This window comes from Alligator mississippiensis, chromosome 15, assembly GCF_030867095.1.
Source record: "Alligator mississippiensis isolate rAllMis1 chromosome 15, rAllMis1, whole genome shotgun sequence".
NCBI classification, from domain to species: Eukaryota; Metazoa; Chordata; order Crocodylia; family Alligatoridae; genus Alligator; species Alligator mississippiensis.
The window spans coordinates 777,640-794,331 of NC_081838.1; the positions used below are offsets into that span (position 1 = coordinate 777,640).

The following is a 16,692-nucleotide window of genomic DNA, read 5'->3' on the forward strand; positions in this document are numbered from 1 at the left end:
TGTGTGTGTGTGTGTGTGTGTGTGTGCGCGCATGTGTGTGTGCAGGTGTCAGGGTGTCCTGGATGCCTGGGTGTGTGTGTGTGGGGGGGGGGAATGACACCTGGGGTGTTTATCAGACACCTGGGTTTAGTGTGTGTGTATGCACACACGTGTGCACATGTATGTCCTAGGTGCTGGGGGTGGGGTTGGATGCCTGGGGTGTGCGTGTGAGCTCGTGTGTGATGGGGGAGGGGGGGGCGTTACATGAGCTGCCCCCAAAGGTCAAAGGCTGCTGTGGTCTGGATTCGCAGTGTCCCCTGCTCCATGCCCCCCTGCCCATGCAGGGCCTGGATGAGCCTCCTGAGCCACCGTGCCTCAGTTTCCCTAGGAGGGATAGCAGCCCATTCGTCCCCAGCCAGGCAGCAGCCCCCGCCGCCCCCAGTACATGCACTTGTCATGAGGGAGAGGGCTATGGAGTGCCCTGGGCTAGGAGCCAGGACACTTGCTCCGCCACTGCCCTGCTGGGTAGCCAGGGGCGTGCCCCTTTGCTGCTCCCTGCCTCAGTTTCCCCTTCCCTTTTTCCCTACCTTGAGATCACAGCTGTCTCCAGAGAAGCGCCTGCTTGCTACCGTAATACCTGGAATAAAGGAGGTCCCACGATCGGATGCCCCCCCTCCCCCCAGCATGGTGTTGTGGGGGAAGGAAGGGAAGAGGTGACTCCCCCCTTCAGCAGGGTTTAACCCCTGAAGTGCTGGCAAAGGCACTAGACCCCACAGCGGGGAACCCAGGCGTCCGGGAGCAAAGACCAGGATTGCACACGGGGCTGAACGCTCTCGTCATCTTTTGCCTGCCCGTCGCGCCGGGGCGGGCGGCTGCAGCCCGGGGCACACGGGCACCGTATAACTTTAAGAGTCGACAACTTTCCAAGTCAGGGGGAAAGAAAAAAAGAGGTATTTTTTTTGTTCCTTTTTATATATATATATATATTATATATTTTCCCCCTTCCTTTCCTCATCTCTTCCCAGCCCCCCCCCACCCCTCTTCCATCCCAGCAGCTTTCTAATTCGTACATTAAATGCTTTTAATTATAGGAGCATTCTGTCTGACCTGCGGGGTTATTTCAAGAGAGACGAAATGAAGGAATTAAAGAAAATGACAGAGAAAATTGCGGCAATTAGCAGTGCCGGCATTGTTCGGCGTGTCTGTCAAGGGAGCGCTGTGTTTGTTAGCTACAAGTAAATTCATACAGATAACAGAGGGAGCTATTATAAATGCCAGCTCCCATGTAGAGCGGGGGGGTGCGGGGGGGTTCGGTGTTTTTTTTTATTATTATTATTATTATTATTTTATTTCTTTCCCCCTTTTGGTTTCAGTGGAAAATAGTATTTCCTCTCCCAAGCACAAGAAGAGGCCTGTTCCCCTCCTGCCAACCTCTCCCCCACAACCTGTTGAGACCTACGGGTCGCGTTCGAGTTCAAAATCAGACTAGCAGCGGGGAGAGATCAGGTGCAGCCTGCCCCGGGGTTTGAGTGCAAAGCCGGACGCCTGGGTTCTTCTCTCAGGCTTTCCCCCCATTTGTGCTTTCTTGTTTCATCCCTGTGCGTTGGCTCAGGACTGAATCCGGCCCTCCGGTCTAGGTGTCACACCCTCACTCTCATGCAGGGAGCTGGGAGAGTCCAACCAGTCTCCCATCCGTGCGCTGACCTAGCTGGAGCCTGCTTAGCTTCCAGGACTGAACGCTGCCTGTCCAGCAAAGCTCCAATTACAGTGATGCAGTGGAGATTTGTGGTGACATCACCTCGTTTCCAGGATGTGACACGTATGGGAAGGCGGGGCCTGCTTCCACTCCCCGAACTCCATGGGGTGGAGGCGACCTCCCTTTAACCCGGTGTATCTGCAGCCACACTGGGGCGTACCCCGGGGTAACTCCTCTGGGCAAAGACTGGCAGGAACAGCAGGGTCGATCCCCTGAACGCTTGCCGGCCTCGCGGGGGAAGCAGGCAGGGAGCCAGGCGCCCTGCCAGTTTGCAGCCTGGGGTGAAATACAGTACGTGGGAGATGTGGGGGCATTGAGGGGTCTCCAGGGGGCCGCGCGTGGTATATGGTGAAATACGGTACACAGGAGCCGTGGGGTATTGAGGGGGCAGCGCGTGGTATGCAGTGAAATATGGCACAGGGCATGGCGGTGGTACGGAGGGAGCGGCGCGTGGCATGCGGGGAAATACGGCACACGGGAGCCGTGGTCTCGGCGAAACGCTGCCGGCTTCTCTGCCCCGCGGACTGGTTTTGGCAGCAACCGATGGCTCAAAACACTCTGTTTGGGGCACAAATGTCCCGTGGGGGCGAGTCGCCCCCACGGCTCGGCTCTGGGTTGGACACCGCCCTGGTCCTCAGCTGCTCTGGACCCGGGGTGGACGTCCCGGGGTGGGGAGGGAAACCAGGCTGGTTTTAACCTGGGAGAGGGTGGAGGTGCAGCCCCCCCACCCCGTGTTCACTCTCCTGTGGCTGCGATGGGCCCCCCCGCCGCTGCGTCTTTCCTTAGTCTCCGGCCGCGGCGCCCGCCAGGAGAAAGGCCTGAAAGGAAGGAGGTTACCCGGGGCCTGTGAACCTTTCAGACCGGCCGGGGCGCCGTGAAAGCCGCCCTGATCAGCATGCAGATGCCGTCGGCCGCGGCGCTGCGAGGACAATGGCGGGGCCCCCGGCCTGGGCTGGGCTGAGCGGAGCGGAGCGGAGCGGGGCGGCTCTCGTGGGGGTGGGGGGGGTAACGTGTGTGTGTGTGTGCGTGTGTGTCTCGCCCCCCGGCTCAGGCTCAGCCCGACACTGCACTGGGGCAGGAAGGGATTCCCCTCTCCTCAAACTGGTGCAGACTGGGGGGTTTTGCCTTCCCCTGCAGCGGGGGCACAGCCTCAGCCTGGGCTCCCTGCAGTGCCCATGACCCCCCTGGCAGCAGCAGGATGTTGCCCCCCACGGCCCCCTGTATCCCAGGGGCGGGGGCGATGCCCGGTGCGGTGTCAAGGCTGGCGGTGGTTTTGCTCAGAGGTTCGATGCTGGGTTTGTCTGGGCTGGTTTGGACGGGGCTGATCCTGCCTCAGGCCGGGGCAGGCGACCTGCGAGGGGTCCCTTCCAGCCCCGCGGTTCTACGGTGCCATGATTCACTGCCTGGCGCAGAGACGGGCACAGTTCCTCGTCCCTGTCCCAGGACAGCCCTGATGGCAGTGCCCGGCTGCTCATCCCCAGGGCACGTCTGGCCGTCACAGTCCCCAGAGCCGCAGCGTGCGATGGACTTGCGCTGGTTGATGCCAGAGGGGCAGGGGCAGGGCTGTGGCGCAATTAGCAAGGAAGTCCCAAGTGCCCCGCTAGGCACAAGCGTGTGCAGGACAGGGTGGTGTTAGAGTCTGTATTAACCCCCTGCACTGCCACCCATCCCACCTCTGCCACCATGTCTAGATCCAGCCTGTGGAGGCAGGTGTGTTTGATACCCCCCCACCCCACTTTGCCCACGCGTCCCACACCCACAGGAGCCGCTGCCCTGACCGCCTCTGCCCTCTCCCGCAGGGCTGGGGGCTCCGGGCAGGAGGAACGTGGCTGTGCTGCTGACTGAGCTCTTCGAACAGCACCTGGGGGGCCACATCCTGCAGGTGAGTGCAGCTGTCCCAGGGCCGGGCTGGATCCCCCCCCCCCCCCCCCCGACCCCAGACCTACTGCTAGACCTCAGGCGTCCTGCCCCCTCCCTCCCCAACACTGCTCAGCTCCGCTCTCTGGGGTGGGGGGGCCGGGACAGGTGGTATGTGGCCGGCAGGAAGGATGCGGCCAAGTCTATTGGGTTATCCCCTCCTCGCCAGCGCTGTGAGCCCCCCCAGGGGCTTGACTTTCCCAGGAGCCGGGGGTATAATATGCTTTCATTCTAAGCAATTGGATTATAGCGGGCGGGGGGCGGCAGCTGGCATGCGGGGCAATGGTGGGGGGGCACAGGCCATGAATCATTGATGGCAGCAGATATAGCAGCCCCCCCCCCCGCTTCTTTAGCACCCCGTCCTGACGCAGGAAAGGCAGCCGGGACGCCTGGGCCCCCCCCCGCCTTGCAGGAATGGCAGGAAGAATTAGACCCGTGGCCTGCGCCCGCCCCCACTCCCCTGGGGCTTTGGAGGGGGCAGATCAGGGGTGTTCCTCCCCCCAGCGTGGGGCCGGATCCACATGTGCCCCCCCAAGCCCCTGCCCATGACTCGCTCTGTCTCCCCAGTCGCTGGACGGGTTCGTGTTCGCCCTGAACCAGGAGGGGAAGTTCCTCTACATCTCGGAGACCGTGTCCATCTACCTGGGGCTCTCGCAGGTACGGGGAGGCGCGCTGTGCGGGGGGAGAGGAGCGGGGCCTAGTGGGTAAAGCAGGGGCAGGGAGGGCTGGGAGCCGGCATGCCTGGGTTCAATCCCTGATCCGGGGCTGGAGAAGGGCCAGCGTGTCCATCTGGATCACTGCAGATGGGGGTGTTGCGTGTGCGTGTGTGTTGTGCCCCTGCCGCGCTAACCATGACACCCTTCGACACCCCCCCCCCCCCCCCCCACTCCGGCTACCGAACCACACTCCCCTCCCGGAGCTGGTCCCTCTCCATCCTGGGCACTGCCCGCCCCCCCGGCCCTTTATCTGCCCCCACATACCTCCCTCCCCACTTGAGATTACAGGAGACTCATCACCCCTGGACGCAGGGCAGGGGCTAGGACTTGCAGGCGACCAGATGCAGCGGGGCAGGGGGCAGTGCCCTTCCTTCCCAACCCCCCACCTTTGCCTTCCAGGTGGAGCTGACAGGCAGCAGCATCTTCGACTACATCCACCCCGGGGACCACCCCGAGGTCGCCAAGCAGCTGGGGCTGAAGGTGCCAGGTGAGGCCAGCAGCCCCCCGCCAGGCACCCAGAAGCCCCCCAGCCTGGCTGGGCCCAACGGAGCCGGCTCCACCTCCCTGCTCCCGGCGCCCGAGCCCGGTAAGCAGCATGTCCCCTCCATACCGGGCAGGGAACCCAGGCGTCCGGGGTCCCCAGGCTGCCTCCAGCTGGGACCTCAGCACCACCACCTCGGCCCTGCCAGGGTCATGCCAGGCAGAGGGAGGCTTAGGAATTCTTGCCTTCTCAGCACATGCACATACACACATGCATGTGCACATGCACACACACACACACGTGGCTTTCCTGTGGGAACCGCTGAAAAATTCCTGCAGGAGTGAAAGAGAACGAGAGAGAAAATGCAGCCAGCCCTGGCCTGACCACGTGCCACGGAAAGAGGAGTGGGGGGGTGTGTGAGGTAGAGAGAGAGAGAGAAAGGGCTCTGGGTAGGGGGTGGTATGGGATCGGGGGGGGGGGTGTGCAAGCTCAAGGAATGTGTGTGTATAAAATCAAGGGGGGGTGTGTGAGCGAGCAGGCTGCACGTGTGGTGCATATCGAATCGGGGCGTGTGTGTATATACGTATGGGATCAAGGTATGTGTATGTGTATAGGATCAGCATGTGTGTGTAAGATTGAGAGAGTGTATAGGATCAAAGTGGGGTGTACGTGTGTGTATCGGATCAGGGTGTGCCTGTGAAAACTCAGGGAGAGGGGCAGTATAGGAGCAGTGTGTGTGTGTGTGTGTGTGTGTGTGTGTGTGACGGCTCAAGGTGTTGTGGGTATAGGATTGGGGGGGGTGTGGGTTGGTGGATGCACGTTCGTGTATAGGATCAGTGGGTGTGTAAAGGCTCAGGGTGTTGTGGTATAGGATCAATGTGTGTGGGAACAAGGTGTGTGTATATAGGACCAAGGTGTACACGTGTGTGTGTGTGTGTGTGTGTGTGTGTGTAGCATTGGGGGGGTGTATGTGTTTGTGTATAGGATTGGGGGGCAGGAAGGGGCAATCTTGCTTTGGGCCCAAGGCCTTGCTTTGGCCCAAGGCCCTCCCTGGCCCCATCCACCTTGTGTCACAGTCGTGTGGTTTTGGGGGGGGCGTGGGGGGGGTCTCATTGACACCGGCGCCTCCCCCCCAGGCCGCCCCGAGCGTGACGCCCTGGCCCGGGCCTTCTTCATCCGCATGAAGTCCACCCTCACCAAGCGGGGGCTGCACGTCAAGACGTCCGGCTACAAGGTACGCGGGGGAAGGGGGCTCGGGGGGGCCCTCCACAGACCCCCCAATCCCCTGACAAGGGAGCTTCGTCACAGCATGTGCCTTCTGTACGTGTGCACACGTGTGCGTGCGTGCATCCTGGCTGCCTGGGTTGTGTGTATGCACGTGTTCCCCTGCTAATGGCAACTGGCGCTCACTATGTGTGTGGCATGCCCCCCATACTGCTAATAGCTGATAGGGATTCTCCCTCAGCCCATAGCCTGGGGCCTCTGGTGCAGGGGTGTGTGTGCATGTGTGTGTGTGTGTCAGATTCCTGGGTTGTGTGTGTGCACGTGTGTGTGCATGAACCTGTGTGTGTAAGGGGGGTGGGGGTGTCCCGGACACCTGGGTTCTTTGTGTGGGGTGTCCCAGATGCCTGGGTTGTGTGCTGGGTACTGTGTGTGTGGGACACCTGGGTCGTCTGTGTGGGTGTGCGTGTGTGTAGGAGGAAGGTGCCCCTAGGGACAGGGAGGTAGCACCCAGATTCTCATGCCCCCTCTTCCCCCCGGCAGGTGATTCATGTGACGGGACGCCTGCGCCCACGCCTGCCCGCCTTTGCCCACGGCCCGGGGGCGCGGGGCCGGCTGATGGGGCTGGTGGCACTGGCCCACACGCTGCCCCCGTCCACGCTCAGCGAGGTGCGCATCGAGTGCCACATGTTCGTCTTCCGCGTCAACCTGGACCTGCAGATCGTCTACTGCGAGAGCCGGTGCGTGCCCGGGCCGCATCCTGCCCCCATGGGGCTGGGTCCCTCAGGGGGGATGCGCTGGGATCATGGCCCATGACGGGCTTCAGGCCTTGGTGGAGAGCAGACAGGGTCAAGGCCTGGCTGGGGTAGGGGCCCAAGGCCCTGATGGGTGTAAAGGGATTGTCAGGCCCAGAGAAGGTGTCCACCCCGGTGCAAATACGCATGCACAAAGAACCCAGGTGTCCAGATACCTCACATACATCGAACCCAGGTGCCTAGTTCTCTTACACACACACACACGCGTGCACACACACATGCACCTGCCCCCCAGGACATCCAGTTTCTCCCACCTACCTGCACACACAACCCAGGTGTCCCCTTGGGCATGGCTGTATGAACTGACTCAGGCGACTGGTTGAGCACCTTTGGGTGCAGAGGGCCAGGTTCTGGTGACATTCCTAGAAATCCCAGCGCCACGGGGCTGGAAGGCAGCTCCGGGGGTCGCATCCAGTCCAGCCCTGGCCTGAGGCAGGATCAGCCCCATCCAAACCAGCCCAGACACACCCGGCACCGAACCTCTGAGCAGCACGACCGCCAGCCCTGACCCCGCACTTGGGCATTGCCCCTGCCCCGGGATACCAGGGGGTGCAGGGGCAAGGTCCTACTGCTGCCGGGGGTCATGGATGCTGCAGAGGCCCCAGGCCATGCCCCCTCTGCAGAGGAAGGCAAACCCCCCAGCGCAGACCAGTCTGAGCAGGGGGGAGATCCCTTCCTGCCCAGTGCAGTGTGGGGCTGAGCCTGAGCGCGGGGGCAAGACCCTCCCGCTGGGACCCTGCAGGGTGGTGCCAGGAGCATTGGCACAGCCCAGCCCCAGCCCCAAAACCGCCCTGACACATGGAGCATCAAGGGAGGGCATGGGGGTGAGACCCCCCCCCCCAGCTTCATGCAATAGCTCTGCACTGAATTGCTCTCGGGATCAGTGGAGCAATACCCGGCCCTCGTGCCCCTCCGGCTGGGGCATGGGGCAGCCTCTCCCCGCTCCCCGGGTCTGGCCACCTCTCTCTTTGCTTCTGCAACCACCTGCCCTCCCCCCCCCCCCGCAGGGTCAGTGACTACATGGACCTTTGCCCCTCGGAGCTGGTGGGGAAGAGCTGCTACCAGTTCATCCACGGCGAGGATGTGGAGGGGATCCGCCAGAGCCACCTGGACCGTAAGCTGCTCCCCCCCAAAAGCCGACCTAGGAGCTCGGGGATCCCCGCACAGCCCACTCTGCCTCGGGCCCGGTCGCGCTAGGCACGGGGGATTTTCTAGTTGAAAACCACTGGTTTGGGGGCCACTGAGCGTTCGTTCCCGACCGGCTGCAACTAAGTGATTGTTTGATTTGGAGACGTAACGAACTAGACGGCGAACAATGGATTCAAATCCACCCGCGACGGGGAAGGGGAGGGGGACACGCGGGGTGCTGTGCTGGATCAACCAGCAGGGGGCACTGCGACTGCATATAGCTTGCAGAGCCTAATTGCCACGAGCTCGTTAACGACGCCCCAATCAGAACCAATAGGATCCATTCCTGCATCCTTTCAACCATCCACGGCATTTTCCCATCCCCCCGCTTCACTTCCTGTCCTAAAGCGGCAGGAAGCCACGTCTACAGCCGCTCTCTCCCCCCTTCCTCCCCACCGGCCGGCACGTGATGCCAGGGATTCTGGTTTTCTCTGATAAAAAAAAAATCTCCAATTTTCAAATTAAAAGCAGGAACCCCAAATCCAGAGTTTACCATGATCAAAATGAAACACCACTTATATTCAAAATGAAATGCCACTTATTTATAATATAAGTGGCGTTTCATTTTGATCACGGAAAAATGTGGATTTTGGGTTACCTTTTTAAAGTCTGAAAATAGTTTCTTTTGGGTTTTTTATCAGAGAAAACCAGGATCCCTGTTGATCACGGGTGGGTAGCAGCCTCCACAGGCCGCCAGCACCCAGGGATCTAAGGCCAATTAGAGGCCGGTCCCATCAGTAACGAGCATCTTGTATTCCTCCCCACCCAGTGCTGAACAAGGGGCAGGTGGTGACCCGATACTACCGCTGGCTGCAGAAGAACGGGGGCTTCGTCTGGATCCAGTCGTGCGCCACCATCTCGGTGAACGTCAAGAACCCGAGCGAGAGGAACATGGTCTGGGTTAATTACATCCTCAGGTAGGACGTGGGCAAGGGCGCTGGCGTGGCTAGGCTGTGTGCTGGGGAAACTGAGGCACAGCTTCTGGGTCACTGCAAAGACCTCAGCACTACCACAGCAGGACGCTGTAGCTCCAGGTGAATCCAGTGCATCACGTGTTGGTGTTTACACACTTACTGGTGCTCACAGAGCTGTTGAAAGGATCCCGGGGCATCCCCCGTTGATTTAGTGGGGCTAGGGCAGGGGGTTCTCAACGGCCGGTCACTCCTAAATCCCTGCGAGGCTCTGGCTCTGGCTCTGCCCTTCTCAGGGGGGTCCCAGGCACCACATCCCACCCCCACCTGCGCGGCAGACCCGACCCAGGATTATGCGCTGTCTCTGTCAAGGGGTTTTTTTTTTAAATATATAAAATAAATTAATATATGAATGACTACAACAGATGGTTATTAATGGCTGTTTTTTTTTCCCCTGCTAAAGCAAAAGGAGGTATTATTATGCTAATCCTCCAAGTAATTACAGATACCAATGTATGATTTGTCAGGGTGATTAGTATTTTAGTTAATTAGTGCTGTAATTACAGAGACTAATTAACTTTCTCTCAGCCTTCCTGGAATGGAAACTTATTTACTTTTTTTTTTTTCCCACACCCCCTTCCCCTCCCTGCCCCCAACACCCCCCCTCCCCCCCCGGCCTTTTTCTGCTGGGAAGCAGGACATGACAGATGGGGACGGGGATGGAGAGGGGTGACCCACCCCAGCAGCAGATGCATCTTGGGAACAGCATTCGTGTGCCTGAACCACGCTGAAGATAAAGCGGGGGCAAGGGAAGGGGTGGGGGTCTGTTGGAGGGGAAGCTGAGGCTCCGCAGTGCTGGGAGGGGCATGCGATCCAAGGATTAGGCTATGGGAACAGGGACCCACTGATTCCTGCAACACGTTCAAATTCAAGCTGGATAGAACCCACCTGTAAAGGTGTTACACATTTTCAAGCACTAATTTTGTAGCTGGACAGCCATTTTTGTGGCATGATGATCACTTTGCATGTGCAGTCAGCCTGAATTTATCATGTGATTCATCCGTTAATTGTGAGACGATTACGTTCCATGGGCCTGGTCTACATTTATTGCGCGATTCCCCTGTTAATTGCTTGACAGCTACTTTACACAGACCTGGTCTACATTTATTGCGCAATTAACCAATTAATTGCATGATAATTACTTTGCATATGTGACCAGTCTGCATTTATTTTGCGATTCACCAGTTAATAGTGTGATTATTTAGCACGGGCCTGATATGCATTTATTGTGTAATTAACCAATTAATTGTGATTAATTTGCAAGTATGACCAGCCTACATTTATTGCACAATTAACAAGGTAATTGTGTGATCACTGATAATCACTTAGCATGGGCCTGGTCTGCATTTATTGCGCAGTTCACCCGTTAATGTGTAATATGTGTAACGCGTGGCAGGGGCCACTGATCTAGAGAAGGAACTGACCTCTAGGTGCTGTGGGGAGGGACACGGGGAGCCTGCCAGCCTGGAAAAGGAGCCGGCTTAGTTTCAATCCCTAGCAGGGAGGGTGGCCTAGTGGTTGGAGCATACTGGAGCTAGACTGCTTGGGGGTTATCCACTATGGAGCCAGTGGTTTGCAGGTCCTTTAGTGGGTAAGGGGGCTTCGAAATCCCTTGGCCTCCCTCTGAAAGAAGGGGGTGATAATGCTGACGTCACAGGAATGCTGGGATATATCATGATCTGAGCCAATGTTGGGGGGGTTGAAGGCTGCGATTCCCCCTACGCTGCCTTGAAATCTCCCAGGTCAGGCCAGCAAAGGCAGCCAAGACATCCTGCCCTGCAGAAATGTGGCCCTGTGTGTATCCCCCGTCCCCACTCTCCCCCGGGCTGTCTGTTGGGGGGTGGACACGTCTCCTTTGAATCGGCTCCAGCGCTGCCTGGCCGTGAACAATGACAGCCCGAAGCTGGCGGGTGGGCTCCCCCCCTTCCCCAAAAGCACGAGCTTGCGATTTCCAATCTGTCCCTGCTTGTTCCCGGCCAATGAGGCGCTAGCCGTCCTGGCGGCTGCAGGTGGCTGCTTGTGTCAGCTCCACGGCGAGTCCCCGTCCCCGTCCCCCTGGCGCCTTCTGTAGGGCTCTGCAGGGGTCACATCCAGCGTACCCCCCCCCCCAAAAAACCTCCTCCCAGCCACAGTTTCATTTGATATCCTAACACGATGCAGGTGACCCTGACACACTATGACATGAGCTATGGCCCACAGATGCCCATAGCCCCCAAACCAGCCCCAGCTGGAGGTGTGGGAGCGTGAAGGCTGGCAAGGGGGGGGGTGATAAATGCACTCCAAAAATCCCAGGTAGAAGCCGTGCCCCCCTGCTACAGAGGCAGGCAACCCGTCTCCTCACCCAAGCCCGTACCAGTCTGACTGGGGGGGGGGGGGGGGTCAGTTCCTTCCTGACCCCAAACGCAGCATGAGGGGGACCCTACGTGCAAGGGGCATGACCCTCTAGCCAAGTCAATCACGCAATAAATGTAGACCAGCCATGCTTGCAAAGTAATTATCAAGCAATTAATTGGATAATTGCACAAGAAATGCAGGCTGACCACATGTGCAAAGTGATTATCAAGCCATAAAAATGGCTGTCCAGCTACAAAGTTAGCGCTTGGACACATGTAGCAACTTTGTATGTAGCTGGTTCCTATCCCATGCTGGGACTACTTTGGAGCAGGCCCAGAAATGCTTTCATCATCTCTGTCATCGTCCCAGTGCTGGATACCCCCCCGCAAACTGCAGTTCCCATGTTTTAGAGCCAGAACCCCACCTCCCCTTGCACAGCTGGGATTAGGACTTGGGTGTCCTGGTTCTCGTTGATCATTAGCCCGTCCTGCTGCAGAGAGCCCAGGCACCCTGGCTCTCACTACTAGCCCACACTGCCGCAGAGACCCTGCTGGGGACTGTCCGTTTCATCCCTTTTCCTTGCGTTGCCTTTCAGCAAGCCCGAGGGCAAGAACACAGCGCTGGACGTCTTCCAGTTACCAGCGGCTCCGGCACCAGGGGCCGATGCCTGCGACCTGGAACCCGAGTTCCCAGGTGAGCCCCGTGCCCTGCTCCCTAGTGCTCTGGAGGGAGGGGGTGTGGGACTGGGGTCCTTGTACTCCCAACCAGTCGCAGATCCAACCCCAAGGTTCAAGCACCAGGTGAGCCCAGGCATCCCACCCACCAGTCAGCCCCAGCTCTGGTCCCATTTCTATAGGGTCCTGTGCTTGGTTGAATCCCAGGGTCCACAGCCAAGTCCCCGCCAGACTTTCCAGCCAGCGTCCACCCTGGTACAAGGTCTGGGAACTCTCCACTGCCTCTCTCCACTTTGCCCAGAAGCAGGGCACGGGCCCTCCCACATCAATCTGGCTCCCTGTTGCCATCAACCCCCCACCTCACTTGCCCTGGGGTCATGATCATGAGCCTCCCTGTGGTCCACCAGATCCATGTGTCATTAAACCAGTGGTTCTCAACCCCACCAGGTGCAAGGACGCCCTTGTTAGACACCAGGACCTCCCCGTTAAGACTCCAGGGGCCCCTTGTTCGATGCTACATCCCCCTCGTTAGATGCCAGGAGCCCCCGCATTAGACTCCAGCAGCCTCTTATCAGTCACTACCCCCACCCCCTTAGATGCTAGGACCTCCCTCACATTAGACTAAGAAGCCCCTTGTTAAACTCCAGGTCCTTGTTGTTAGACACTGTCCTCCCGCCATTAATCACCAGGCCCCTCTCGTTAGATGCGAGGCCCCCTCCTCATTATAGACACCAGGCCTCTCCTTCCACTCATTCCTTGCCTGCAGAAAACTAACAGACCAACTCTTCCAATCACTGCTGCTAACCCCCCGCTTCTCCTCTGCCTTCCAGAAAGCGAGCGGGGCTCAGACAGCAAGCAGGGGAAGCACTACCTGTTCAAACAGGTCGGGACCTCGGGTAAGAGTGTGGGGGACGACGAAGCTCGCCATTCTGCGCAGGAGACCCCGGCCAGCAGCCTGGAGCCGGGCTACAAGGACGAAGAGTCGTCCAGGGAGGCCGGGCTGAGCGACGGGGAGAGCAGGTGCCAGGGACCCCGCAGCAAACGGATCAAGCTGGAGTTCCAGCCCGAGAGCCCCTCGCGGGAGGCAGAGGCGGCTTCGCTGCTTAGCACGGAGGAGTCTGAGAGTGGGAGCGACGAGGAGGCTCGGCCTGGGGCTCGGGCAGGTGCCAGGAAGTCAGCTGGGTCCCTGGCAGGCGCGCAGGGCCGGCTCAGCACCTCCGAGTTCACCTCCGTGATCCAGACGCAGCAGCGCAGCGGATCCCCTGGCTCTGGGGTGAAGACGGAGCGCGCCCAGGCCCCCAAGTATAGCAAGGGACCCCCTTGGACCTACCCTCTGGCCCAGGACACCCTGGCAGAGGGGGTCCCCTACGCCGCGAGCAAAGCACCGGGCCTGGAGAAGCCGCCCGCGGCCCACCTTTACGTCTCCATCCCGGATGCGGTGCTCACCCCGCCGGAGATGGACAGCAGCGGGGGCGTGGCCAAAGCAGCCTTCGGCTCCTCCCCCCGGGTCGTGCTACCTGCCTCCTCGGCCGACACACTGTCACCGCCTCTCTCAGGCTCGCCCTGCGAGGATCGGGCCACATCCACGCCCTCCTATCCCGGCGAGATGGAGGCGCTGCCACGGTACCACGCAGGCAATGTGGTGCTGCCGCTGGTGGCTCCTCCGCTCGGCGGGCACGGCGCCGGCCCGGCCGGCTCCCAGAGCCTGTATGCCACCAGCACCATCCGCTATGCCCCAGCCGACGTGGCATTGGCCGTGCCGGGCCACGTGCTGCCTGCTGCCCACGCCCTCAACTTCATGGACCTTGGGGCGGCCGAGTCCAAGGCCTCGGTGGAACTCATGTACCATCACCTCCAGCGCCTCAACATGGTGGCGCCCTTTGGGAACGCGGCCGGGGCCGCCGGCTTGGCGCAGCTCTCTGGGGTGGCGGGGGGCGTCTTCGCAGCCACCGAGTCCTTGTTCTCCGCGCTGCCCTTCTCCATGGGGGGAGGTGGGATCCACAGCACCGCCGCCTTGGAGCGCAAGGAGGACTGAGCCAAGAGCTGGGCCCGACGCTGGGCTGAGCTCTGCCCGATGCTCGTCTCTGGGGTCCCGGCCCCGCCACAAGCCGCCCGAGGCGGAGACGGGAGAAGTCTTTGTTCTGGTTATCAATCCTTGTGTCTCTTCCCCCTTCCCCCCACTGCAGGTCAATGTAGAAAACCCCCCGTTTGCCCTGCGGGTACGGCCACTGCTCCGTCCTTCCATTGCTAGCCCACGCGGGTGCAGAGAATCCAGGCATCCTGCCTCTTCCTGCTCTGACCACTAGTCCAAGCTGCTGCAGAGATCACGCTGCGGGAAGGGGAGGCAAGCTTCGTGGTTTATCCCTTTATTCCAGCCGGACCGTGGTGCAATTCTGGAGCTAATCCAGATTTATCCCAGCATCAGGGAGGGCCAAATCCATGCCCAGGGAGAAGGGAATGAGGTGCCCTTAGACCATCCCAGGCAGGTGCAACCTCCCTCCATCACTGCTTTTCACGGAGCATGGAAACAGGACGATTTGCACTTGATAGAGGGGCCACGGGACCCTGCTGATGTCATGCCACGGAAACCGGTGGAGTTTGGTGGTCTTTCACCAGCAGAAGCCTTGGCCAGGGAGCTTCCATGTGCTGCTGAAACACGAATCCTTCTCCTCTTTCCCACCCCTTTACTTCTAAAAGGCCTCCCTAGGCAGTGAGTATGGTGAGGGAAGAGATGAGTTATACAAAGAGAGAGGGGGAAGGAGCCCAGGGCCCCCTCCTGCCTCCACTCTATCTCATCACCTCCCCAGGTCTCTCCCAGCACCACTGCCCCCCTGGGCTTCTCACTGCAACAAGTCCAAGCAAGGGGTCGCTCGCGACCCATGGAGCAGTTCAGCTCCCATGGAGAGCTCTACGGGCTTCAGCTTGGCTGTGTGGAGCAGGAGCTGCTCCGATCCCCAGCAACTCTCCTCTGCTTCCCCACACCGGGGGCAGAAGAAGCGGCAGAGAAAGCAGCATCTCCCGCTCTGCTCCTCCGTGCTGTTCATGAGCAGGTGAATGGGAGCCAGGTACAGAAGAAAAGTGTCCGACTCTTCACTTTGCCACGATCTTTGCTCTGGGGGTGATCTGGGGAACCCCGTGGCATCTGGGATGCAGCATGCGTGGCTTCCACGTTGCATTCTGCTTTCTGACCCCTTCAGACTGCATCAGTGTTGGGCTATGGAGGTGCTCAGCCCCCAAATCTCTGTGGGCATAGCAGAGGCTGGTCCTAGCTCCCTTGCTTCAGAGAGGCAGCAAAACAGGTCCCTTGACTCATGCCAGCTGAGACATCCAGGTCCTTTAACTGCACAGAGCAGCTGGCTTGACTAGCTGGCCAGGTGCTCTCTACTTATGAACAGAGCAAAGCCCAGGCCATGCGGAGCTACACTTCTCCCATGTCCCCCATCGCGGGGACCCCCCCCATGGTAAGTATGGTGTGTGTCCACATGCCAAAATAAATTACCAGTTACTCAGATAGCATATGCACTTCCCCTGCCAAAAAGAATCAGCCTCTCAAAAATGGGCAGGCGGGGGGGGAAGGTCTGAAATGGGGAAGGCAACTTTCTGCCCAGAATAGCAGCTGTGGCATTTCTATTCAGGCAGGATTGAGTCAATTGACTTCACAGCTTCTTAGACTCTGCTTGGTTCCTGCCAATCCCTCACCACTCAACAAGAGTTAACGACCCACTCTCCTTTCTGATAACCTCGATGTTCTACTAATCAAGCTAGCCTCTTCGGCAATTGCTCTGGACAATTTACAATTTAGCTCCTCCTGGTCTCTCTCCTGCTATTTCACAGCCCTGCAGGCTGTTTTTACCTCTTTTCAAAACACTTAATCTACCTGTGGAGTCCCATCTTCAGCAGCAGCTAGGGTTTCAGCGTTTGGCTGAGCACCCAATAAAACTATGAAAGGGTCAAAACTGTAGCTGTTGTCTGAACAGGAAAGAGAGGGTGAGCTAAAGATAAGGCTCTGCCCCTGCTCTAAGTATCCGTAACTACCAATGTCATTTTATCCCCCTTCATTCAGCCTTCCTAAAAACAAAGCTGTGGATCTCACTTGGGGGGTGGGGGTATATGAGAAAATATGGTAATTTGGCATCAATCACTGCCTGCCAGAGTGCTGTTCGTTGTCATCCTTATGGAACTACTCTCTTCCCCCAGCGCTTCTCGCTCCTTTTGCAAAGGCAGCACTTGGAAGAAGCTCATGCATCACAAAATAAGTCTGGGAGGAAAGGAAGGGGGGGGGCTCTGAGACACCTTCTCTCTAGGGAGCAAGGCCACAAGAGGAAGAGGCCGCAAACAGAGACAATTCCATTGGCTGCACTTAAAGAGGTGACCTAACACCCCGACTTTTAGCACTTATTAAATTAAATGATTTGTACAATTCTGTAAAGCAAAACCCAAGGCCAAGCCAGTCCCGCAACCAAACAATAGCACTTGTACGACGGATCCTTTGTCCCTGTAACCGTTGCTAAGGACCTGTGTTCATTTTGTTTTCCATTCCCGGTTGTTGGATGAAGTTTGGTCCATTGTTTACTGGGTGTTGTCGTTGCTGCTTCTTTCTGCAGTCCAGGAGTTCAATGAAAATAAAAAGGAGCCGTCAA

At 58.8% G+C, this 16,692-nt stretch overlaps 1 protein-coding gene across 1 annotated transcript in view; it reads left to right on the top strand.

The window, feature by feature from the left end:
• Nucleotides 1–16,692, top strand: part of NPAS1 (neuronal PAS domain protein 1) — a 33,719-nt gene extending 17,027 nt beyond the window's left edge. Inside the window, exons 4-12 of the mRNA XM_059719212.1 lie at nt 3,535–3,617; nt 4,220–4,309; nt 4,768–4,954; nt 5,986–6,083; nt 6,614–6,810; nt 7,893–7,999; nt 8,843–8,990; nt 11,974–12,071; nt 12,883–16,692. Of these exons, the coding sequence (XP_059575195.1) occupies nt 3,535–3,617; nt 4,220–4,309; nt 4,768–4,954; nt 5,986–6,083; nt 6,614–6,810; nt 7,893–7,999; nt 8,843–8,990; nt 11,974–12,071; nt 12,883–14,087 (2,213 nt within the window). The 3' untranslated portion in view covers nt 14,088–16,692. The remainder of the gene's footprint in view (nt 1–3,534; nt 3,618–4,219; nt 4,310–4,767; nt 4,955–5,985; nt 6,084–6,613; nt 6,811–7,892; nt 8,000–8,842; nt 8,991–11,973; nt 12,072–12,882) is intronic.